Raw genomic sequence first — 23832 nt, 5'->3', positions numbered from 1 at the left:
GAACCAAAAAAGAACATGAATAGCCTCAGCAATCTTGAAAATGAAGAATAAAGTGGGTGGTATCACACTTCCTGATATCAAGTTACACTACAAGGCCATTGTAATCAAAACAGCTTGGTACTGGCGTAAGGACAGGCATATAGATCAATGGAACAGAACAGAGAACCCAGAAATAAACCCACGGCTTTAGGTCAATTGATATTTTAAAAAAGAGGCAAGAGTATATACAATGGAGTAAAGACAGTTTGTTTAATAAATGATGTTGGAAAAATTGGACAGATGCATGTAAAAAACTGAAACTAAACCACGAACTTACACCATTCACAATAACAAAACTAAATGGATGAAAGACTTATATGTAAGTCATGAAACTATAAAAATTTTGGGAGAAAACATGGGCAGTAGACTCTCAAATATCTCTTGAAGCAATATTTTTGCTGATCTATTTCTGCAGGCAAGTGAAATAAAGGTCCAAATAAAGAAAGGGGACTATATCAAACTAAAAAGCTTTTGTACAGGAAAAGACACCATTAACAAAATAAAAAGACAACCCACTCTATAGGAGAACATATTAGCTGGTACATCTGATAAGAGTTTAATACCCAAAATTTATAAAGAACTTTTAAAACTCAACACCAGGAAGGTAAACAATCCAAGTAGAAAATGGACAAAGGAACTGAATAGATACATCTCCAAAGAGGACAAACAGATGGCCAATAGGCATATGAAAAATGTTCAATGTCACTAATCATCAGATAAATGCAAATTAAAACCATAACAAGACACCACCTCATACTTGCCAAAATGGCTTTTATCAACAGATCAACAAACAACAAATGCTGGTGAGCGTGTGGAGTAAAGGGAACCCTCCTGCACTGCTGGTGGGAATGCTGACTCATGCAGCCACTATGGCAAAGAGTATGATGTTTCTTCAAAAAATTCAAACTGAAACTGCCTTTTGACTCAACTATCCCACTTTTAAGAATACATTTTAAGTATCCCCAAACACTAATTCAAAAGAAGATATGCACCCCCATGTTCATTGCAGCACTGATTAAAATAGCCAAGATCTGATAAAGCCCACTTGTTGTGGACAAGTGGATAAGAAAGCTGTGGTACATTTATATTGTACAATGAAATACTACATAGCCGTGAAAAAGAAGGAAATCCTTACCTTTTGTGATGGCTTAGATGGATCTGGAGATTATTAGGCTAAGTGAATAAGCCAGGTAGAGAAAGACAAATATTATATGATCTCACTTATATATGGAATCTAATGAACACAATAAACTGAGAAACAAAACAGAACAGAGGCAGGGTCACAGGGAAAGGTAATAAAGGGATGGGGTCAAAGAAGGTGAAGGGATTAGCCAAGTCATATATACATAACACACAGATAAAGATAACAGGACAGCAATCTCAGGGAAAGGGGGATGGTATGCAAAGGAAGTGAAATACGAATGGAAAGAGACATTTCATGGGACATGTGGGCATATTGTGGGGGGTTGAGGGTGTTATATTGAATAGAATGCTTGAAACACATTATATTAAAAGAAATTAAAAAATAAAATGTCAGATGTCAGCACAATAAATTAAAAAAAATAAAAAAGTTAAAAAAATTCCTTCAATTCTTCACCATGAAATTTTAGAAGTTGCATCTAATTGCAATTGGCATTGTAAAAAACAAACTGTACAGAGGGAAAAACCATGTAGGTGTTATTTGTGCCCTTTAAAAATATTAAATTAAGAAAGACAAATTGTTTAATGCAGTTGACTTGAAAAATCACACTTAACATCAAGTGTAAAGTAAATATGCGTGTGATATTATTTTACACTGTCATTTTTCTGTCTCGAAAGTTGTGCCTAATGTTGGTCTGCTTGGTAAAAGGAATCATTTTGAGATAAATGAGTACTTACCATCATCTTTGTCGGGGATGATTGTAACACAAGCCCCCGGGAATTCTGATCCAATTCTCCCACCCATGGGCATGCTCAGAAGGACGTGGAATGTTTCCTCCTCTTCATACAAGGAGTCATCAATAACAACAATCCGACACATTTTCTCCATTTCATCTCTGTCAAAGCGGATGACGCTGGTGTGGTCCTCAGGCCTGGATATGTAGTCGGAATAGGACAGCACTGACGTCGGCACAGTTCCGCTCGCCGTTCCTCGAGGCAGAGAAAAGCAGAAAGTGTTTGATACAGAATAGACTGCTCACAGAATTAGGGGATACTTCCAAATGAATATGAAGTGATAAAATATCCTCTAATTTTTGTGAGCAGTTTATATCACAAGGGTATTTCCAGAAACAATGTTCACATGCAGCACTTAGTAGTCAATTAACAACTTATAAACATTTCTGCAAGTTGCAATATTGCATATATACTGTTCTAGCATCTTCAGTTAATTTCACAATGGTCTCAAACACATGACAAATATTAACATGTCAAATGTTTTCTCTACTTCCTGCCCGTGGTCTTTTAGAACAACACACTATTACAAAATAATAGCTCCTGATATTCAAATGCTTACAGTGTACAGGTAAAGTACCAAGTGTTTTACATGCATTAATCCGCTCAACCATTTTATTCTGTTGGGTTTATGCATTTGGTAATGAGGCTTATAGAAGTTAAGCTCCTTGCTCAGGGACCCAGTGTGGGAGGCTGGGCCCGAAGTCTGTCATTGTAACCAAGATACTCTACTACCTTTCAATGTATATTCATTTATAGAAAATTTAAAGATTGTCAGCATAGATATCAACAGCATACATGACTTTTCTTTTGCATTTTTAAAAAGTCTACCTGTTTCTCAGAAAAGTGTTTAGTATATTAATAAATATTACATATTCATTTCAGTTTTGTATTACATAAAATCACCATTAGAGGATGTTTACCCGTGAGCAAAACAAATATTCTGAAATTTGATAGAAATGAGTTTCAAACTAGTTTGAAATGTTTCTTTCCTTGGGTATGCATTTTGTTGCCTCTTTTTGTTTAGTTCTGTGTCTTTTAACAATTATTATCTTATACTTGAGCAGCCTAGGGTGGAGGAGTGGGGGGGTGGGGAGCTTCAATTTCTTATAATCAGTAAAGCATTGAATATTAGATGAAGCAAACAAGTGAATCAAGTATTTTTGAGTAAGTAGTAGCCAAGTCCTTGCAGGTCTTCTTAGAAGAGTCCTCAAAGGTGTGATAATGAAGGAAGACTTTTGGATAATTGCCTTTTTTTTTTTTTTTTTTTTTTTTTTACTCACGACAACTATAATAATAAAATTTACTTCTCATGGCATGATTTTATGTCTCCAAAATGTTAAAGAGTCTTTGGGTGGGACATTTTGAGCTACCTTGTTGTGTGTAACAGATCACCATCAACTCCTGGCTCACATCACCAGTTCTCCTGATGGGAATGAACAGCTCACCAACATCTTCCTCAATGGAGTATTCAGACTGAGGGATAAATACAGTTGATTCTAAGGAGAAAACACAATCGCAGTCATTGTTACTTATTTATTTTTTTTTAAATTGTCGTTAGAAGGCCCTGGCTGGTTGGCTCAGTGGTAGAGCGTCGGCCTGGTGTGCAAAAGTCCCAGGTTCGATTCCTGGCCAGGGCACACAGGAGAGGCGCCCATCTGCTTCTCCACCCCTCCTCCTCTCCTTCCTCTCTGTCTCTCTCTTCCCCTCCCACAGCCAAGGCTCCATTGGAGCAAAGTTTGCCCGGGCGCTGGGGATGGCTCTGTGGCCTCTGCCTCAGGCGCTAGAGTGGCTCTGGTTGCAACAGAGCGACACCCCGGATGGGTAGAGCATCGCCCCCTGGTGGGCGTGCCGGGTGGATCCCAGTCGGGCGCATGCAGGATCCCCGTTTCCAGCTTCAGAAAAATACAAAAAAAAAAATTGTCGTTAGAGAGAGAAAAGAGGGGAGAGATAGAGCGAGAAACATTGGTTTGTTGTTCACTTATTTATTCATTTATTGGTTGATTCTTGTATGTGTCCTGACCTGACCAGGGATCAAACCTGTAACCTTGGCTATGCTGATGATGCTCTAGCTACCTGCCTAGGGCACAGTCATTATTATTTTTATATGAGCTTCTTATTCCTGGAACAGTACTATGCAAATTAAAATTTCTCTAAAAATTAACCCCTTACTCTCCCTCGCATGTTCTTCTAGAATAACACAGTGTGAAGGGAAAGGAGAAGGAGAGTGGAGAAGTTGGTATAAAGCATGCAGGGCATGGGCCAGTGAATTCTTAACCTTGAAGTAAAACCCAACATTGCTTTTATCTCCAGCAATTCTTTTCTTCCCAGTAAGTGCTGCCGACACACTGCCTTTAACCCAGCTTTGTTCTCTTGCCACTACTCAACATCTTTCCACTGAGTAGTCAAATTTTAGAGTTTTAAGAGAACTCAGCAGTCATTAGGCCTCACCTCTTACTTTATAGATGAGGATTCACAGAGTTGAGCCTACTTGTGAAGGACTCTTCCTGGTAAGTCAGGATTAAAACTCCGATCTTGTTAGGTCGAGTATATTTGTTCTTTTTACCTCAAATGTGTTTCTTTTGAATGATTAAAAAATAATGCATTGTTCAATTCTTTGTTTTTTAAATAACAGTTCCTTTAGAATTCATAAATTTATCAGTCATAAGGTACAAGTCTGTGTTTTCCTCTCCCTCCCCCCAGAGGAATAACAAGAACACAGAGTGTACAACATTATATTTAAATAATAAGACTTCGGTTTCATTTTTATGGTACTTGAAAGGCACACTAAATAATAAAAATGGCAGAAATTGTTTAAAACAAAAAACCCTGTTCAAAGTAAAACTATGTTTAGCTCAATGAAATGTTTTATTCAATAGTTTGGCATGATAACCCAAGAGATACTTTTGCATTTGCCAGGGGAAAGTTTCATATACACACAAGAAATACTTCATGGCTATTTTTAAAACAGTAAGCTTCACTGCCTCTGATGATTATAAAAGACACTGGAGTGGTGAAAACACAGGCCCTCGAGGTTCATGTTCCTCCATTCTCCGCCCTCCCTGCCTTATGCCCCTGGAGCTGATTAATGTGACACACAAAGTTTTCCTTGTGCTCTGGCTTTTGGCTGGGTCAGTGAGGTGAGGGAGATGGGATCTGAGAGCCTGAGCAGGGGGCCACACTTTGTTTTTCTCTGTCTCTGTTTGAGTGTGGGCTGCTAGCAAACCCAGGAACATTGGCCATGACCCCTTTTTCTGCTGCTGCTTTGATGTAGTATTTTCCCTATTGCTCCCGATCTCACTGCTTTCCTGGACAGAAGACCCAGTCACTCTGGGCTTTTCCTCTCTCTGGAGCCCCAGCGAAAAAAAACACAGTCTGAGTTTTTCTCATCTCTGGTGTTGACTGCTAGTGTGTTTTATCTCCCACCCCACTTCTCAACTTTTCCCACCTTTAGTTGATTCCATGATCAAATTGTTTAGGGAAGCCTGCGAGCCCAGCTGGGGCTCCTCCGCTGATTTAAAGATGTTCAATTTGTTGTAATTTGAAGGGGAGAGATGAAAGGTATGTCATATGCTGCCATTACTGCGATGTCATCCCCTCTTATTTATTTCTTTAATTTAGTGAGAGGAGGGAAGGCAGAGATAGACTCTTGTATGCACCCTGATTGGGATCCACTTGGCAAGCCAACTAGGGGGCAATGCTCTTCCAATCTGGGGCCCTTGCTCTGTTGTAACCGGAGCCCTATTTTTTAGCATCTGATGTGGAGGCCATGGAGCCATCCTCAGCACTCAGGGCCAACCTGCTCCATTGAGACATGGCTCCAGGAGGGGAGGAGAAGAGATGATAGATAGATAGATAGATAGATAGATAGATAGATAGATAGATAGATAGATAAGTGAGAGAGGGAGGGGTGGAGAAGCAGATGGGCACTTATCCTATGTGCTCTGGCAGGGAACTCAACCTAGGACATCTACATGCTGGGCCTACACTCCACCACTGAGCCAACTGGCCAGCGCTCCTTCTTATTTATTTTTAGGATGAGTTTGAGTGAAGGTAAAAATTATATCTATAATTCTGATGTAGGATTTTACCAAATATAAAATTTCAGTAAAAAAATACACAAAGTACCAAGAAATATTCAAGTTAAGCATTCAGTGAATTTCAGTGAGTTCCTTTACATTAACTTTATGGAAATTAACTCTGGTATCACCTTGGTGTTGGCAATTTTCTAAATGGCATTTACTAAATGATATATATCTTTTTTCAAGTTTCTTGTGGACTGAATGTGTGTGCCCCTCAAAATTCACATGTTGAAGTCCTCACAAAAATCAGGGGATATTTAAAAATGAATATAAAGATGCCAATATTCCAATACTTTCAGTCTTTTATATATTGCATTTTCACCAATGAAATAAAATTTGGTTTTGCATTTTATTTGCACAATTGAGCAACTTTGACTTTTCATTTGCTTTTCTGATGTTCTTGTTTAATAAAAAAATCAAACGCTTTTTTCTTAAAATTTTTTTTATTTTACTTATTCACTTTAGAGAAGAGAGGGAGAGACAGAGAGAGAGAGAGAGAGAGAGAGAGAGAGAGGAGAGGCAGAGAGAGAGGGGGGGGGAGGAGCTGGAAGCATCAACTCCCATATGTGCCTTGACCAGGCAAGCCCAGGGTTTCGAACTGGCGATCTCAGCATTTCCAGGTCGACGCTTTATCCACTGCACCACCACAGGTCAGGCCAAACACTTCTTTTTTTAATCACTTCATATTCATTTTGAAATATCCCCTAATTTTTGTGAGCAGTATTTATTCTATATTGCTTATCTATACTGGCCATTTTTTTTTCAAATAAGTTATTCAGAAAAGTCCCATGTATGGGACTTTTTATTTTCTTTTCAAGCAAGAGTAGGGGAGATACAGGGACAGACTCCCACATGCACCCCAACTTGGATCCACCCAGCAACCCCTATCTGAGGCCATGCTCGCAACCGAGCTATTTTTAGCGCCTGAGGTGGAGGCTCCACAGAGTCATCCTCAGTGCTTAGGGCAAATGTGCTCGAACCAACTGAACCTTGCTGTGGAAGAGGAAAAGAGGGGGGGAAGGGAGGGAGAAACAGATCGTCACTTTTCCTGTGTGTCCTGACCGGGACTTGAACCTGAGACTTCCACACACTGGGTCAATGCTCTTCTGCTGAGCCAACTGGCCAGGGTCCATGTATCAGATTTTAATTTAATACCATGAATACCTGAGTTTTGGTTTCTCCTATACCATATAGCCCATGCAGTATTAATTAAACTAGCCAGAACTTCTTGTTAGTGCCTATAGGTTTAAATTATACATGAAGAAGAAAGCTGGGTGTCCAGAGCTAGCCGTTAGCTGTGGAGTCATTCCTACTCTTGATCTGACAAGGGGCAAACAGGTCCGGCACCAAGTTTAGGTCTTCTGTTGACTTAGCTGCTGACAGAACTTTGTGGGAGAGATGAAGAAAGACTTCCCTAGTAACAGTTTCCAGCTAACATTACTTTTCAGCTTCACTTTATATGTACAATAGAAGCAATATACAGTACAATATACAGACTACCTCAAGTAAGCATAACTTTTGTAAATGCAAAGTCCTGAAAAGTAGCATTCTTCTCCTATCCCTAAAAATGACAAGCTAATATGTATGAGGTTCTTACTATTTGCTAAGCCCTATTCTAAACACTCTAAACTACCTTGTCTATCTTTGCAACAACCCTTTTCAGGTAAGAACATTATGACTGTCATTTTACCTCCAACAACATGAGGTACACAAAGGTTAAGTAACCAGTTGAAGGTTGGGCTGGTAGGTGGTTGTGCTGGGATTTGAACCCAAGAAGTCTGTTTCAGAGCTCAAGCTCATAGCTACTATGCTCTACTCCGAAAAGAAGAACACACAGGGTGTCAGGAAGCATCACTCATGCCAGAGAAAAATAAAAGGCTAAATTGAAATGATAATAGAGAGATATAAAGTACTGCTAAAATAGAGATGGCAGGTATAGTAGAAGCAGAAAAAATGAAGCTAGAAACAGATAATTTAAGAATTTTTAAAAAGACTCAGTGTGTTTTAAAGAATTGTACACCTATGGATTACACACACACACACACATTTTGAGGGAGGCAGGGAGAGAGACAGGAGCACTGAGTTGTGCCTTGATGGGGGAATCAAACTGGCAACCTTTGTACTTTGGACAATGCTCCAACCAGATATTTGGCCAGGGCTTAATTTTTAATTTTAATTTTTTAATTTTTAGAAAGACAGAGAGAGGAAGGAAGAGAGAGAGTAGGGGGAAGAGAAATATTCATTTGTTGTTCCACTGTTTGTACAGTCAGTGGCTGCTGCCTGTGTGTGCCCTGGCCAGGGATGGAACCCTCACTCTTGTTTCGGGACAACGTTCTTACCTGAAAAGGGTTGTTCAACTGAGCTCACTGGCCAGGTCCCATACACACATAATTTTATTCATATAAAATTGCAAAAGTATTATATAAACATATATATGTATAATATACACAATGATATATATACAGATATCATACCTGTATGATAAAATATTAATATAAAGGATAAACTATGTCAAAACCTATTAGCACATTAGACCAAAACTGCAGGAGTCTCTGGGAAGGTGTTCATGAGGGAGAAAGCAAGGGCTATAGTATAGATATAGTAAACTCCACACTAACTAAATAGAGACATGTCGAAAAAAATGACAGCAGGATCACCTTCTCTCAAACACAAATAGTGGTCATTTCCATGTGGTAGGACTACAAGTGACCGTTACTTATTTTAATCTCCAACTTTTTGACAATGAACTTGTGTTATTTTTCTGTTTTTGGATTGGTTTCATTACTCTGTATTTTTTAAAGATGAAGCCATATAAAGTGGATCTATATTTTTATCAGTCAATGTGACTATTGCAATGAGTACTTTGATTTGCAATTGCTGTTTTTATTTTTAGGTTTCACTGTGCTGTGACTTAGGCAAAAAATGACTTCTATTCTCAGAAATAAAGTAGTTGTAGCTACATTTGAAAGGAAATGTTCAAATTGACCTTTTCTCAAGTATACTGAACAGATTTGCCAAAAAGACTCTGCCAACAATCTGACAGAACAGAATATCTTCTACCCTCCCCCCCCTTTTTTTTTGCTATAATAGAACAAAGAAAGGGAAAAAAATGCAGTGCATGCATGGATAAATACATGGAGTATTCATCGTTTTAAAAAAGTTTGGCACATTCAGAAACATCCGGAAAATATTCTGGAACACCTTCAGGCTATTGTGGTGCCCTTAGACTGTCCAACAAGTGGTACTGACTAGACTCGTCACTGATGTGTTTGAACTAGGATAGTTCTCTCAGACCTGTGAAACAGTCATAGTAATATTGGTTAATTTCAAAGGGACTTGAAAAAGAAATGAGAATAATGAAAACATATCTAAATAACATAATAAGAGTTATAATTTCACATTAGGACGCCATTGGGTTCCAAAGATTATTCTTTAGTACGAGGCAGACATGTTGATTAAGAGTGAATCTCTGGATAAGCTTTGTCTCATTAAGTGTTTTTATTTCGTAAGTGTAGAAACTTTCAGAAAGTTTTATATCACTAAAAGAGTTCTATTTTGCACCACTTTCTTTTTCTTATCCACCTTATGGGGCCAGGAACTGTGTGCTGTATTTTCAACAAGTGTTTTGCTTATGTATTTGTTTCCAACAAAGAATTTTTTGTTTCTTTTAAGATGGTGACTCATGCCTCATAGCTATAGAGTTCAAAAAGAAACAAGCTTCACACTTAATTAAGGTGAAGCTCTTGCATACTGTTTTTAATTACTTATTTCTTTGTCATTGGTTGCAGTTGACTATCGTCTTGTTAATTCTGGACCTTTGATTTTGGTAGGCTCTCCTCAAAATATCAGGTATTCATTCAGTGATCTCCCTATGTCAACTTGCCAATGGTACAAAAATTAAAATAAAAAACAACTAATGTTTGGATTTCCTATAATAGCCTATGCCTTCTAAATTCTATCTCATAATATGGGTTTGGTTCACTCAGCAAATAAGTCTGTATCAAATAAGATTAAAGTCCTTCCTTTCTTCCTTCCTTCTCTCTCTCTCTCTTTCTTTTGAGAGAGAGAGAAAGGAAGAGAGATGAGAAGCATCAACTCATAGTTACAGCACTTAAGTTGTTCATTGATTGATTCTTATAAGTGCCTTGACCCAGGGGCTTCAGCTGAGTCAGTGACACTCTTGTTCAAGCCAGCAACCCTGGGTTCAAGCCAGAGACCTTGGGCTTCAAGCCAGCGACCTTTGGGCTCAAGCCAGTGACCATGGGATTATGTCAATGATCCCACGCTCAAGCCAGCATCCCCATGCTCAAACTGGTGAGCCTGCGTTCAAGCCAGATGAGCCCCTACTCAAGCAACCCAGAAGTTTTGAATCTGGGATGTCAGCATCCCAGGTTGAGGCTCTATCCATTATGCTACCACCAGTCAGGCAAGATTAGGGTTCTTGAGGTATAGATCCTACTTTCCTCCAGAATACTGTTTATTCTCTACTAAGGATTATGTAGTACTAACTAATCTGACCCCACAAAAAAATGACAGAGATCAAATATTTAATACAAAGTAAAAAAAAGGAATGGGATTTTTATACCAAATAAGAAGTTTTAGCTCTTACATATTTTACTTATAAAAGGAATGAAATGTTCAATATTAATTAATATCCATATATATTTCTAGGACTGAGAAGAGATGGTATAATTTCTGACAGCTGGGGAACCAAATACAGGGGAAGTTAAGAATCTTTATTCTAGGTTAGATACTTCTCCCATGAGTGTGGACTGCTCCCTTATCATGGCACATTTCACTTTGTATTGTTCATTGTAACAATTCCATGCAATGCAATCATCTAATTATGTGATCCTTCATGGTTAGTGTGCCTTCTTTCTCTAGCACTTGTAGCCCTTGCTATTAGCAGAATTTCTGGCACATAGCAGATACGTCAGTAGACATTTGTTGAATACAAATCATTACGCAAGGGCTGAGCTGGTCTTGATTTATCTTCCTAGAACACTTTCTTCTTTTTCTTTCACCTATACTAATACATATATCTGAGGATTGATGTATAAAGAAAAAAGGTAATAGAATAAAATAAGAAGAAATTACTGTGTTGTTCTTGTTCTTTTATTGTTTTGCATGTACAAGAAGAGGTAAATAATGTGGCCGAATATACAGTGTATGTGTGGCTGGGGGGCTTTATAGAGGAGTAAATTCTATGAGTCTGAGAGATTTCATTTTAAAACTGATCTCAAGTCTCACAGTTCTAAATGTAACACTTGAATAATAGAAGGTTACAAAGCTCCTAATGCACTGTCTGGCTCACAGCAGGTACTCACAGATGTTAAACACTAGTTCCATGACTATCTTATCCTCAGCCTTTCGAGTGACCTCTTTGACCTTCATGGTGTGGACGAAATAGGTGCTCTGTAATAAATCTAACCAACAGTAACCCGACAGAGTGATCTAATCATATCATCTTAACTGGGCAAGTTAATCATATTCCAGGTATATAACTTCTTTTGTTAAAGGTTTATCTCTGCCTTAAGCAAGCTCTATTCATTGCTTCTGTGCACCTGGGTTAACATACCTTTGAAATGCCTCTTTTTCAGACCCCTCAGAAACTTAATCACCCTCAAGAGAGCTCATGATCTTGTTAACTGTCCTGTAATCCAATATACACTTGGCTTTTTCACAACTTCATGGAACCTTCCTTAAGTTCCCTCCTTTATTTCAAATGCATAAAGGAAACGCAAACCTCATTCTCTGTAGTCCATTTGGCTCAAGTAAGTTCTTCGGAAAGTCCTCTGCAGGTTTGGCTGCTTCTTACATCAACATTGGGCTTAAGTTTAAAAAGAAAAAAGTAGGAGGAATGGCAGCCACCTGAAGTTCCTCGAAGCCCTCCTTGTCACGTGGAACCTACTGTCTGCTTCAGTCAGAGTCCAGCCTCACTACAGAGGATCTTTTAACTGAAGCCAGTGGTCAGTATTCAATAGAATTTCACAGAGGAGTGCCCACGGCCCCTCAAACGAAGTGTAATTTGACCCATCTCTGCCGATAGAAAAGAAAACCAAGTAAAACCAAATCTGACTTGGGCAGAGATTAAACGGAGGCCCTCTTTCTCAGGTTCCTCAGATAGAACATGAGTTGAACACTTCATGCTCTTTAAAACTCCCCCTAACTGCAACTTATCTTTGTGCACATGTCAAGGATGGAGATGGTGGAGTGAAACTGAAACAGGGATGGACAGCAATGGGATAGAGAAGAGCAAAGGAAGAAGGTGAAAATCACAACAACAAATATCAGATTTTCCATGGGCCACAGAATTCCTGAGGCATGGGAGGTAAGCCAAAGAGAAGTTCGTATCTCTGCTCCACAATCTGTTCTGTTCTTATTCTGGTTTTTCTCTTTGTCCTACAGGCTTCGATTTATTTTTTTATTTTTATTTATTTTTTGCATTTTTCTGAAGCTGGAAACAGGAAGAGACAGTCAGACTCCCGCATGCGCCTGACCGGGATCCACCTGGCACATCCACCATGGGGCAACGCTCTGCCCACCAGGGGGCGATGCTCTGCCCCTCTGGGGCGTCGCCATGTTGTGACCAGAGCCACTCTAGCGCCTGAGGCAGAGGCCACAGAGCCATCCCCAGCGACCGAGCCATCTTTGCTCCAATGGAGCCTTGGCTGCGGGAGGGGAGGAGAGAGACAGAGTGGAAGGCGTGTGGAGGGGTGGAGAAGCAAATGGGCGCTTCTCCTGTGTGCCCTGGCTGGGAATCGAACCAGGGTCCTCCGCACGCTAGGCCGACGCTCTACCGCTGAGCCAACTGGCCAGGGCCCCAGGCTTCGATTTATAATGTAACTGAATTATAAATTTGTCAATTTAATCAGTAAATCACTAAACCCGTGTGTCTAGGAAGTAATTGATACCCATAATCATGGCAGAATGATCCATTTCCTCATTAGCGACCCTATAAAAAATTTTGTTCTGTAGTAGGAAAGAACCCTTCTCAGCCCTCCATTTTTTGTGTAACAAAAGATGAGTGCTTTAGATAAAATGTGTATTTTCCAGCCCTTCTGACAGTTGTCCTGTGTCTGGGTGGGCCCTCCTTGATTGGCAGGTGTCAGAACCACTGTGAGAGCTGTGTGTGGCTGTGCAGGAGATTTAGCTCTACTCAATTCATGGCCACCCCAGGGCTGTCAGGGATGGGGACTGGGAAGCACGTGCCCCAGGCTCTCAGTACCTGCCCTTGGAGGTAGGCTATGTGAGCTCTTGCACACACGACACAGGAAAACATCATGACTGGACCTGCTCTTTAAAGAGGATTCTGTTTTATCAATTACAGAGCCCTGGTTCCCAACCAGAGAGTCACAAATATCTGGAGGCATGAGAGGTGTTATAGCATGTTCATGCGGGCATTGCCTCATGGCGAAATAAATAAGCACCTAAGTATATTATTATTTTTGCAATGAATATAGATACTTATGTATTTATTAAAATATACATAGTTATTTAAAATCTTTACTGAAATTATAACTATGTAATTTAAATAATATAAACAAACAGTTATTATAAGAGTATAGTCATGAATATGTTAGAATCCAGAACCTATGTATATTGGTACATGTTTCTGTATATGTGTAGAGAATACATGTTAAGTTTTGGCTGGGTTTTTTTTGTCTTTAATTTATGAACCAATGTTCTAAAACTTGTGACATGTGAAATTGAGAGTGTCCAAGTAAAACATCTAAAATGGTACATAATCCTGCAAGATAGTGAGGCAACAAAGGTTGAGAGAAAGAAAGAATATAATGTGTTTAACACACCGTCTGGCACACAGTACATGCTCAGTGAATTTCAGTTATCATTATCAGTACCAGCTGTGGGCAAGGACAGTATAGGCAAAAGTATGTCCTTGCTTTTATCTGAACTGGCAAATCAATAAATGCAGTTCCCAGTCTGAAATAATGCAAAGCTGATTATTCCATCTTCTTGTTCCCATAACACTTGTTCCTACTTTGTTGTATGACAACACACTTAGTTGCAATTGCTTATTCACAGAGATGTCTTTCCAAGTAGATCATATGCTCTTTGATAGAAAGGATGATATCTTATCTTTGTATTCCCAATACATAGTACTGTACCTTGCACAAGTATGAGCTGGATACATTTTTATTGCATGCAGTAAAATCTCATAAAATGCCCTGGAATTAATAAGTAGAGAGAGAAATATTACAGACATAATGATTCCTAGGGCTAGTGAATTTAACATGTGAAGCATTACAAGAGAGTTTATGAAGAAATTCAAAATTTTGAAATAATTAAGAAAACGATCATTTGTGTCAGTAAAAATTTACTTAAAATAAAATCTCAAATTATATCTATGACCTTAGAAATAAAAACAATATTTGAACTGTGATTTATTTATTTATATTAAATGAGAGGTGGGGGGCAGAAACAGACCCCTGTATGCACCCCAACTGGGATCCATCTAGCAGGATCAGGTGATGTTTTGCCCTTCTGGGCTGATCTATTGCTCAAAAACTGAGCCATTTTAGAGCCTGAGGCAAGGCCATGGAGTCATCCTCAGCATCCAGGACCATTTTGCTCAAATCAATAGAGCATAGTTGTGGGAGCAGAAGAGAGAGACAGAGAGAGAAAAGGAGGAGAAGGGTGGAGAAGCAGGTGGTCGCTTCTGTGTGCATTACTAGGAGTCAAATCTGGGACTTCCACACGCTAGGCCGACACTCTACTGCTGAGCCAACCAGTCCGGGTCTGCTGTATGTTTTTTGGAACTCTTTCATAAGAATGCTGCAGCATGAGAATAATTCATTTTTCTTATTTTGTGCATCAGGAAACTAAATAAAAGCTGTTTAGTTTGGTTAAAGTCATATAACTAGAAATGGTAGAACTGGGAATCAAACCCAGGTCTTGTAATTTCAAGACCAATGGTCTTCAACAAGACATGGAACATAGCAGGTATTATGGAACACTTGTCTGTTATTATAGGGATGATCAAGGCCTAGAATGAAGAGCACTAAACTTTATCTAGAAACTTCTAAGACAACTTGGAATGGTCATAATATGAAATGAAGTTATGGAAAAGTTTTATTTGGTAGCCTGCAAAATGACAGATTATATAAGGCATATGTGTGTGTGTGTGTGTGTGTGTGTGCATGTGTGTGTATGTTTGTGTATTTTGTTTTTAACACCCTACTTCTGAGACCTATTATGGTTATAAAGTGTTCTTCTGGACTAAGAAATAGGAAGGCACAGATAAATTTAAGTGTCTTAACCCTTAATGTAAAGTATGGCAATTATACCTATTGGAAAATAAAGCATCAAGAAATGATTTTAAATAAACTCTAACAAATGAGCTAGTTTATATGTAGCATAGTTGTCATGGGCTTGTTCAAAAGAGATAAGCTTTCTATGCTAGCACTTACCCAAAACTCAGGACTAGAAGAAAGGTTAAATTATTTATTTTTAGTTAAGGAGGATAAAATTAATGTAATTAAACGCTAGCTATTGCTTAATGGAAATTATAAATATAACTGAACTTCATATTTAACCAGAGGCAGAGATGTTAAACGAATAGGGTCAAAGCTCCAGTTCTCTTATCCCCTCTCTTTAGTTGTTCAGTCATATATATATATATTTTGTATTTTTCTGAAGCTGGAAACAGGGAGAGACAGTCAGACAGACTCCCGCATGTGCCCAACCGGGATCCACCCGGCACGCCCACCAGGGGCGATGCTCTGCCCCTCCAGGGCGTCACTCTGCAGAGACCAGAGCCACTCTAGCACCTGGGGCAGAGGCCAAGGAGCCATCCCCAGCGCCCGGGCCATCTTTGCTCCAATGGAGCCTTGGCTGCGGGAGGGGAAGAGAGAGACAGAGAGGAAGGGGGGGGGGTGGAGAAGCAAATGGGCGCTTCTCCTGTGTGCCCTGGCCGGGAATTGAACCCGGGTCCCCTGCATGCCAGGCCGACGCTCTACCGCTGAGCCAACCGGCCAGGGCCTGTTCTCAGTCATATTTAACCAGAGATTTTCCACATATGTCTCCATTCCATGTACTCAGTAGATTGTATCTTCACAGAAACATTTAATAGTTTTCTGACTGACAGATAATGTGGGCTGGCAGTTTTTAAAGAAAATCAAGCCTGCCTTCCAACAGTGTTTCTTTCAGCTTTAGAAGAGTCTTTCCAAGCTTTTTATAAAGGCCAGTCTTTAAAAAGCCACTTAACCTTTTTCTTCTTTCTCCTCCTGACTGCACTGAGACAAGCCAAGACTGCAGAAGTATGGCAGGAGGAGGAAAAGGTCAAATTACACATATACACAGTGAGGTGTACCTTTACCAACCCTGGCCAAGGCTGGGCATCGACAAGAAAACATCATGCATTAGAAATGATGAGCAATGATTCAAAACACCAAGGGGTGGGAGTGGGTTGAGTGGGTATTATGTAACAAATCTGGAAACATATGGACAAATGAAAATGGAATATATGAAGGAAACTTGAAACATTAAGTGCAATATATGGAACAAATCAATCCAAAAAATGGTCTAATTCTTAAACTTGTCTAAAGAACATTTTGAAAGACAATTAAAAGACTTTAAAAAGTAATGAATTAATTTTAAAAATGAGAGGAACAATGTTGGTTCTAAAAGGATAAAACTATAGTAAGGGAAAGAACATGTTGATAACCCTATGGTTATTTTTAGTTCATTTACTTGAAAATACATAGCCTCCCAATGCGAGGCTTGGGGTAGGGAAGATTTTCCATAATAAAGGTATAACTTTTTTTTACAATATGAAGATAACAAAAGTCATACTAGACTTTTTCAGCCTTATATGCTCGCTAGACTGCCTGTTAATATTATAGGGTAGAGATATTTTTTAAAAATATGGGAGCGTTACTTGTCAGTCCTAATAATTTAGTCAGTGGTCAAATACTTGATTAAGAACTTTTGCCCACTAAGGGATTAGGGAAAGAACAGTGGGTCATTTACACCCCCCATAGAAGTAACACCTTATGCCAGAAGGTATAGATTAGGGTATCAAAATTGAGTATAGGGGCCTTGGTAGCTCCTGCTCCCCAAAAAATACATTGTGCAGATACAATTATTGGAAATCAAAAAGATCCTGTTTATGGCCCCTCTTTCAGGAGAAACTTAAGGCAACTGCTCAATTAGTATAAGAGCAGTTACAGCTTGGGCGCATTAAACCTTCTAATAGCCCATGGAATACGCCTATATTTTTCTTTAAAAAGAAATCAGGAAAGTGGAGGCTATTACAAGATTTAAAAGCAATAAATAAGACTATGGAAATTATGGATCCTCTCCAACCAGGACTCCCCTCTCTTACTGCCATTCCATGAGATTTTCACCTTATTATTGACTTAAAGGATTACTTTTTACTATTACTTTAAGCTCTCATGATTGCAAGCATTTTGCATTCAGTGTTCCTTCACTTAATTTCTAGGCTCCCATTGAGCGATACCAGTTGCCTCAAGGTATGGCTAACAGTCCCACCTTGTGCCAAAAATATGTTGCTCAAGCTGTCTCTCCAGTATGAAGGCAGCACCCTAAGGTGCACATAATCCTTTACATAGGTGATATTCTTATTGCTCATCCAGACAAAGACACTCTGCTGACCATTTTTCAACAATTAGAATATTCTTTAAAAGAATCAGGATTTTATATAGCTCCTGAAAAGGTACAGCAATCTTTACCTTTCTCTTATTTAGGAAAAATTATTGAGGGACAAAAAATTCGTCCACAAAAATTAGAAATCAGGATGGATCATTTGCAAACTTTAAATGATTTCCAGAAATTGTTAGGAGACATTAATTGGCTTAGACCTTCCTTAAAATTAACTAAAGGGGAACTAAAACCACTTTTTAACATTCATAGAGGTTAGCTGAACCAATTTCCCCTCATTTAGAGTTAACTCTCAAGGACTCCTACCGGGAAAACTTTGGCAAATGGATGTTACTCATATACCTTCATTTGGCAAACAGTCTTTTGTCCACACTACAGTGGATACTTATTCTGGATTTATAATAGCCTCTGTCAGAACAGGTGAGGCTGCTAAGCATGCTATAGCTCATTGTTTGTATACATTTTCTATTTTAGGACTTCCTAAGCTGATTAAAACTAACAATGCTCCTGCATATATATGTAGGAAAAGTATTTACTATATTTTGTCAAACTTTTATAATTAACCTGAGGACAGGTATTTCTTTACAATCCTCAGGGTCAAGGCATTATAAAGTGTGCCCAGCAAACGCTTAAAGGTCAATTATAAAAAATAAAAAAGGGGAAGCCATATCCTGGAACTCCTGCAAATCTTCTTTATCATGCTTTTTACTTTAAAAATATTTTTGAATGCTGATGTACAGGGTCATTCAGCAGCAGAGAGACTCTGGAATCCAACAAGAAAAGCCTTCCCTGAAGTGCGATGGGGGACCCGCTCACAGGACTCTGACAAGGGCCAGACCCTGTTCTCTTATGGGGCTGAGGATATGTGTGTGTTTTTCCTAGGTTTCCTGAGGCTCCTCGGTGGGTTCCTGAATGTTTGTAAGACACCATGAGCCAAGATGAGAGACTCACTCCACAAGAGCAATTGTATAAGGCTTATTTTACTCCACTCTTGACCCTCTCTGTCAAACCTGTTTCTGTAAAAAGCTTAAATTGGCAGTGCAGGGCCCTCAAACTCCTCAGCGAGATCTCCCGAGTATGGCTTTTAAGGTCTATAATGACCAAGAGGAACAGGAAAAGGCAGACAGAGCCCAAAGAGATCAGGCAAAATATCAGCTCTTGGCATATGCCCTTAAAAGCTCCAATGCCCCTAAAGGGGTCTCATAAGACTCCATCAGGGCCCTGCTTCAAGGGTGGAAAGTAATGTCATTGGGCTAAAGCCTGTCTGGTTGTTCTGCCCCCCCCCCCCAGGGCCATGCCCTCGCTGTGGGAAAAAGGGACACTGGAAGGTAGGCTGCCCCCTCGCTCCTCTAAGGGAAGGTTCAGTCTCTTCCAGCCACCTCTGACCTAGCCTTGCTCAGGTTGCCACTGAAGACTGAAGGTGTCCAGCGCAGTTGACCCCATCTCACGTCACCGTGAAGGAGCCTAGGGTAACTGTCCAAGTAGAGGGTAAGCTGATCTCAGTTCTTATAAACAGAGCCACTTACTCTGCCCTGCCCAAATATTCAGGTCCTGCTCATCCCTCGCAGATCTTTGTTGTGGGTATTGATGGTCTTATTTTCCTCCTTGTTTGCCATGGATCCACTGCTCCTTTACACACTCTTTTTCTCCTCCTGCCTCGCTGCCCCAACCCTATTTTAGGCCAAGAATTCAGAGCCTTTCTCTCCTTTCACTTCCCGTCCTCGGAATCGGCCTTGTTGCTACTTTTGGCCAGCCGGATTTGAACCATCACTGGAAACCCAGAATTGACATTAGGCTTGAGACAAAAGCTTAATGTGCTGGAAGCAGTGGTCATTGGACTTGGAGGCTATCTGCAGAGTGTAGAAATGTGACAACAGTTCCAGTGCTATGTGGACTTTTCCTGGACATGTTCCTGGACTCCTGCTCCTTGTGACAGTTCTAAATAGACTGAACTGGGGTTGGGTTGCATTTGCAGGGAATGCAAAACAGTGATGTGTCAGCACGGACTTGGTGAACATGTTAAGGACATTCAAAACAGCAAAGACTCCATTATAGATCCTGTTACATTGGCTAAGAATTTGCTTAAAGGCTTTAATCCCTGTAATGTATTAAGACACTTGTTTCTGTATCTGTTAACATTGGCTATGCTAATATTCTGTTTATTCTTTTTTTCTATCTGCCTTTGTAATAGAATCTGGGAAATCAGATGAGTGTAAATCTCAGCACATGAGCTAAATTTAAAAAATATATATATAAAAAGGGGGCATATGTGGGAAACAGGCTGTAAGATGGCAAGGTCGTTATAGCTAAGGCTTAGTTTAAGACTAAGCCTTTCCCACTCTTTTAATACTAAGATCTTCTCAACACTAAGCTTTTCCCCACACCCTTGACTGTTGCATGATGTGGGGTGGTGCACTCTCATGAGGAATCCCATTTATGCCTCAAATGAGTGGCTTTGTATCAGAGACTTCCTTATTATGTATATTGGCTTTAACTGTCTAAGCTAGATAATAAAGCAAAGATCAGGGGCTTTCTCTTTCTGATCTTTATTTATAAATAAATTTTTATTTTAATGGGGTGACATCAATAAATCAGGGTACATATATTCAAAGAAAACATGTCCAGGTTAACTTGTCATTCCATTCTGTTGCATACCCATCACCCAAAGTCAGATCATCCTCCGTCACCTTCTATCTAGTTTTCTTTGTGCCCCTCCCCCACCCCCTCCTCCTTTCCCCCCTTCGCTCCCCCGCCCCCCTTAAACGACCACACTCTTGTCCATGTCTTTTAGTCTCGTTTTTATGTCCCACCAATGTATGGAATCCTGCAGTTCTTGTTTTTTTTCTGATTTACTTATTTCACTCTGTATAATGTTATCAGGATCCCATCATTTTGTTGTAAGTGGTCTGATGTCATCATTTCTTATGGCTGAATAGTATACCATGGTGTATATGTGCCACATCTTCTTTATCCAGTCCCTTATTTTTTTTTACAGTGATTAAAGCCTTTAAGCAAACTCTTGGCCAATACAGCAAGAATCCATAAAAGAGTAGTGTCCTTAACATGTTCACCAAGTCCAAGTTGGCCCCATCACCATGCCAAATCCCTGAAAAATGCAACCCAACCCCAGTTCAGTCTGTTAGGAGCTGTCACAAGGAGTAGGAGTCCAGGAAAAGTCCGTATGGCACTGGAATTGTTGTCACAATTCTATATTTTGCAGCTCACGTCCAAGTCCCAACGACCGCTGCTTCTAGCTGGTAATGATTTAGGTAAACTGGGAAAGCCATCTGCAGCATGTGTGGAGATGGAGCTTCTGTTCTCCTCTGCCTGGAGAGATAAGAACAGGTTGCTTTTCCCTGGAGCTCTGTGACTTTGGCTTGGTAAAGAGAACCTTGGGATACACTAAGCTGGGTGGCAGAGGTAGATTCATAATAGAAGTTGGCAAAAGGGGGAAAGAGAGCTCTAAATTAGGAGTAGGTCCCAGCCTGAAATATGAGTGGGGCATTAAGGTAGGAGGGATAAAGGAAACACTATATATTAAACAAAGCAGCAGAAAATAGGACTATCAACACCCACAATAGAGATCTTTGAGGGAAGAATAAAAAACCTGACTATTCAGGCAAGACATAGTTAAGTGGCCCCTGTGCAAATGAGATCAGTTTATCTGCTTCTTGGAAGAAATACCCTAGGCTCATCCACAGTGTCGTAGATGGGGCCGACAGCCCTGGGCACCTTCAGCCTTCAGTGGCAAACCCCAGCTTTCTGGGCAAGGTTAGGTCATAGGTGGCTGGAGCAGGGCTGGAAGAGACTGAACCCTCCCTTAAAGGAGCGAGGGAGAAGCCTACCTTCCAGTGTCCCTGTTTCCTCACAGCAGAGGCATGTAAGTCTGGCAGGCTTTAGCTCAATGACCTTCCTTTCCACTATTGTAGCAGGGCCCAGATGGCATCCTATGAGACCCCTTTGGGGCATTGGAGCCTTTAAGGGTGTATCCTAAAAGCTGGTAGTTCCCTTGATCTCTATTGGGCCTTTTCTGCTTCTTGGTATCTTAAATGCCATGCTCAGAAGATCTCGCTGAGGGGATTGAGGATCCCCATCCGCCTATATAAATCTATTCCATAAATCTGGAGCTATTTGGAAAAAGACAAAACAGTGTTATTAGCTGGATCAAATAAAGAAGGTAGTAGTTTGCAGGAGAAAAAGATTTGGCGTCTCCTGTTCATCAGCATTCAAAAGAAATTAAAATTTTTTTAAGTAAAAAGCATGATATGGTAGACCCATAGGAGTTCCAGGATATGACTCCCCTGTTTTAAATTTTTTTAAATTGTCCTTAAAATATTTGCTGGGTACACTCTCTGATCTTGCTATCAGCATTGAAGAGGCCTCCCGATCCCATCCTCTTTTCTCGGTGAGTCTATTTTTTTAATTCCACGCTGTTCTCCCTAAGGACCTGGAATTACTAGCCATGCTGGTTCATGGCAAACCTGGGAAATCACCTTAAAAGTGACCTCACCACAAGCACTCAAGGGATATTCCCCTGCTGCTTTTGTTCCATAGCCAATGGAATGAGTAGACATCTTTTTCCTTTGCCAGGCTTTGGGAGGTCATTTCTTTTGGTTTCTCATACATGGATCCACTTGTCACTGTGACAATGAACTAACTATGCAGAGACCAGATGACATTCCCTGAGAGGCTGAGGGGGGGCAATAGCCCCAGTCAACAGCCTTACTCAGATACAGATTAGTACAAATAACTCAGGAAAGCAGAAAGGAGGTGTTTTCAAGTAGTGAAGTAAAGGACAAGGAACACGCTTACTTTAATCTGCATTCTGAGAGTGCTGTTTTGCTCTTTTCAGCATGGGTCAGAGAGGCCCGAGACTCAGCCACTCATGGCCTCCATCCTTCAGTGTCTCGCTGTCTCTAACTGTTATTCTAACTCTGCATATTCTCTGAGTGTATTCCTATGGTTAATGCTATAGACTTCCTTCTTATTACTTTCACTGTGTCACAGAAATTTTGATATGTCATTTTCATTTGTCTGTATATATCTTTTGAATTCTGCTTTTACTTCTTCTTTGGCCCAGTCATTTTTTAGAAGTATATTTAATTTCCACATTTTGTGGGTTTCTTTACTTCTTTTTTATAGTTGAATTCTAATTTTAAAGCCTTATAATCAGAAAATAAAAATAAAAAGAAAATACATAGCTTCCCTTCATTCATTTTAGGGTTCCCTCTTCTTTAGCATACCTGAGAATACTAAAACATTAATCTAGGTTTTTCTCTCTACAGAAAGGCCAAACATCAAATTTAAAACTTTTTTTTGTAAAGTATTTTTGTCGTAAAAACCCAATCAACAGCACAACACAGTTGGTGATAGCTCTTACCATCTCCTGGGTCGATGATCTCCACTGTGGTCAATGAGGGAAATTCCAGGGCAGCCAGCACAGGCTCTGAGAGGGCCACCTGGAAGGTCTCAGACTGCTCGTGCTCCCCGTCACTCATGATGTGCACTCTCCATGTGGCCCTGGTCTGGCCTGGATTGAACTGCACTTGCTTCTGTGCTTTGCCCTTGAAGTCTTTGTTTTTTACTGCAGTCCCATCTCTTGTGCCAATACCTTCACAGAATCACAAAATCATTTTCTTAGTTTCATTTTCAATTGGATTATTAAGGTTTTCCTTGTTAACTTAAAAAAAAAATTAAGTGAGAGGAGGGGAGATAAAGTCCTGCATGCGCCTTAACTGAGATCTACCTGGCAACCCCATCTAGGTCTGATGCTCGAATCAACAGAGCCATTTTTAGCACCTAAGGATGATGTTTGGACCAACCGAGTGACTGGCCATGAGAGAGGAAGAGAGAGAGAGGCAAAGGGGAGGGGAGAAGAAGCAGGTGGTTGCTTCTCATGTGTACTGTGACTGGGGATCAAACCCAGTATGTCTGCATGCTGAGTTGATGCTTTATCCACTGAGCCAACTGGCCAAGGCCCCTTGTTAACTTTTTGTGCATCAATTGATCCTATAGTGCAAAGTAGGTCCTATTCAGATTCCATGAAATGATAACTGGGTCCAGTGATAGTGTTTCACCGTGGGTTCATGACTCTGTCCTACTCTTGCCCCATTATGGTTTTACTGTATAGTCTTCA

General features: G+C 40.1%; 1 protein-coding gene across 4 annotated transcripts in view; it reads right to left on the bottom strand.

Moving 5' to 3' along the window:
* FREM2 (FRAS1 related extracellular matrix 2) overlaps positions 1-23832 on the bottom strand; it is a 255480-nt gene that overhangs the window by 134955 nt on the left and 96693 nt on the right. For all 4 annotated transcript variants that reach the window (XM_066236956.1, XM_066236958.1, XM_066236955.1 and 1 more), the window contains exons 4-6: positions 23077-23307; positions 3345-3470; positions 1918-2169 (exon numbers count right to left, since the gene is read on the bottom strand). In XM_066236956.1, coding sequence (XP_066093053.1) covers positions 1918-2169; positions 3345-3470; positions 23077-23307 — 609 coding nt within the window. The remainder of the gene's footprint in view (positions 1-1917; positions 2170-3344; positions 3471-23076; positions 23308-23832) is intronic.

The sequence above is a fragment of the Saccopteryx bilineata genome, chromosome 6 (assembly GCF_036850765.1).
Source record: "Saccopteryx bilineata isolate mSacBil1 chromosome 6, mSacBil1_pri_phased_curated, whole genome shotgun sequence".
Taxonomy (NCBI): domain Eukaryota; kingdom Metazoa; phylum Chordata; class Mammalia; order Chiroptera; family Emballonuridae; genus Saccopteryx; species Saccopteryx bilineata.
Note: the sequence above shows the minus strand (reverse complement) of the source record. Positions and strands in the feature narration are given on the sequence as shown.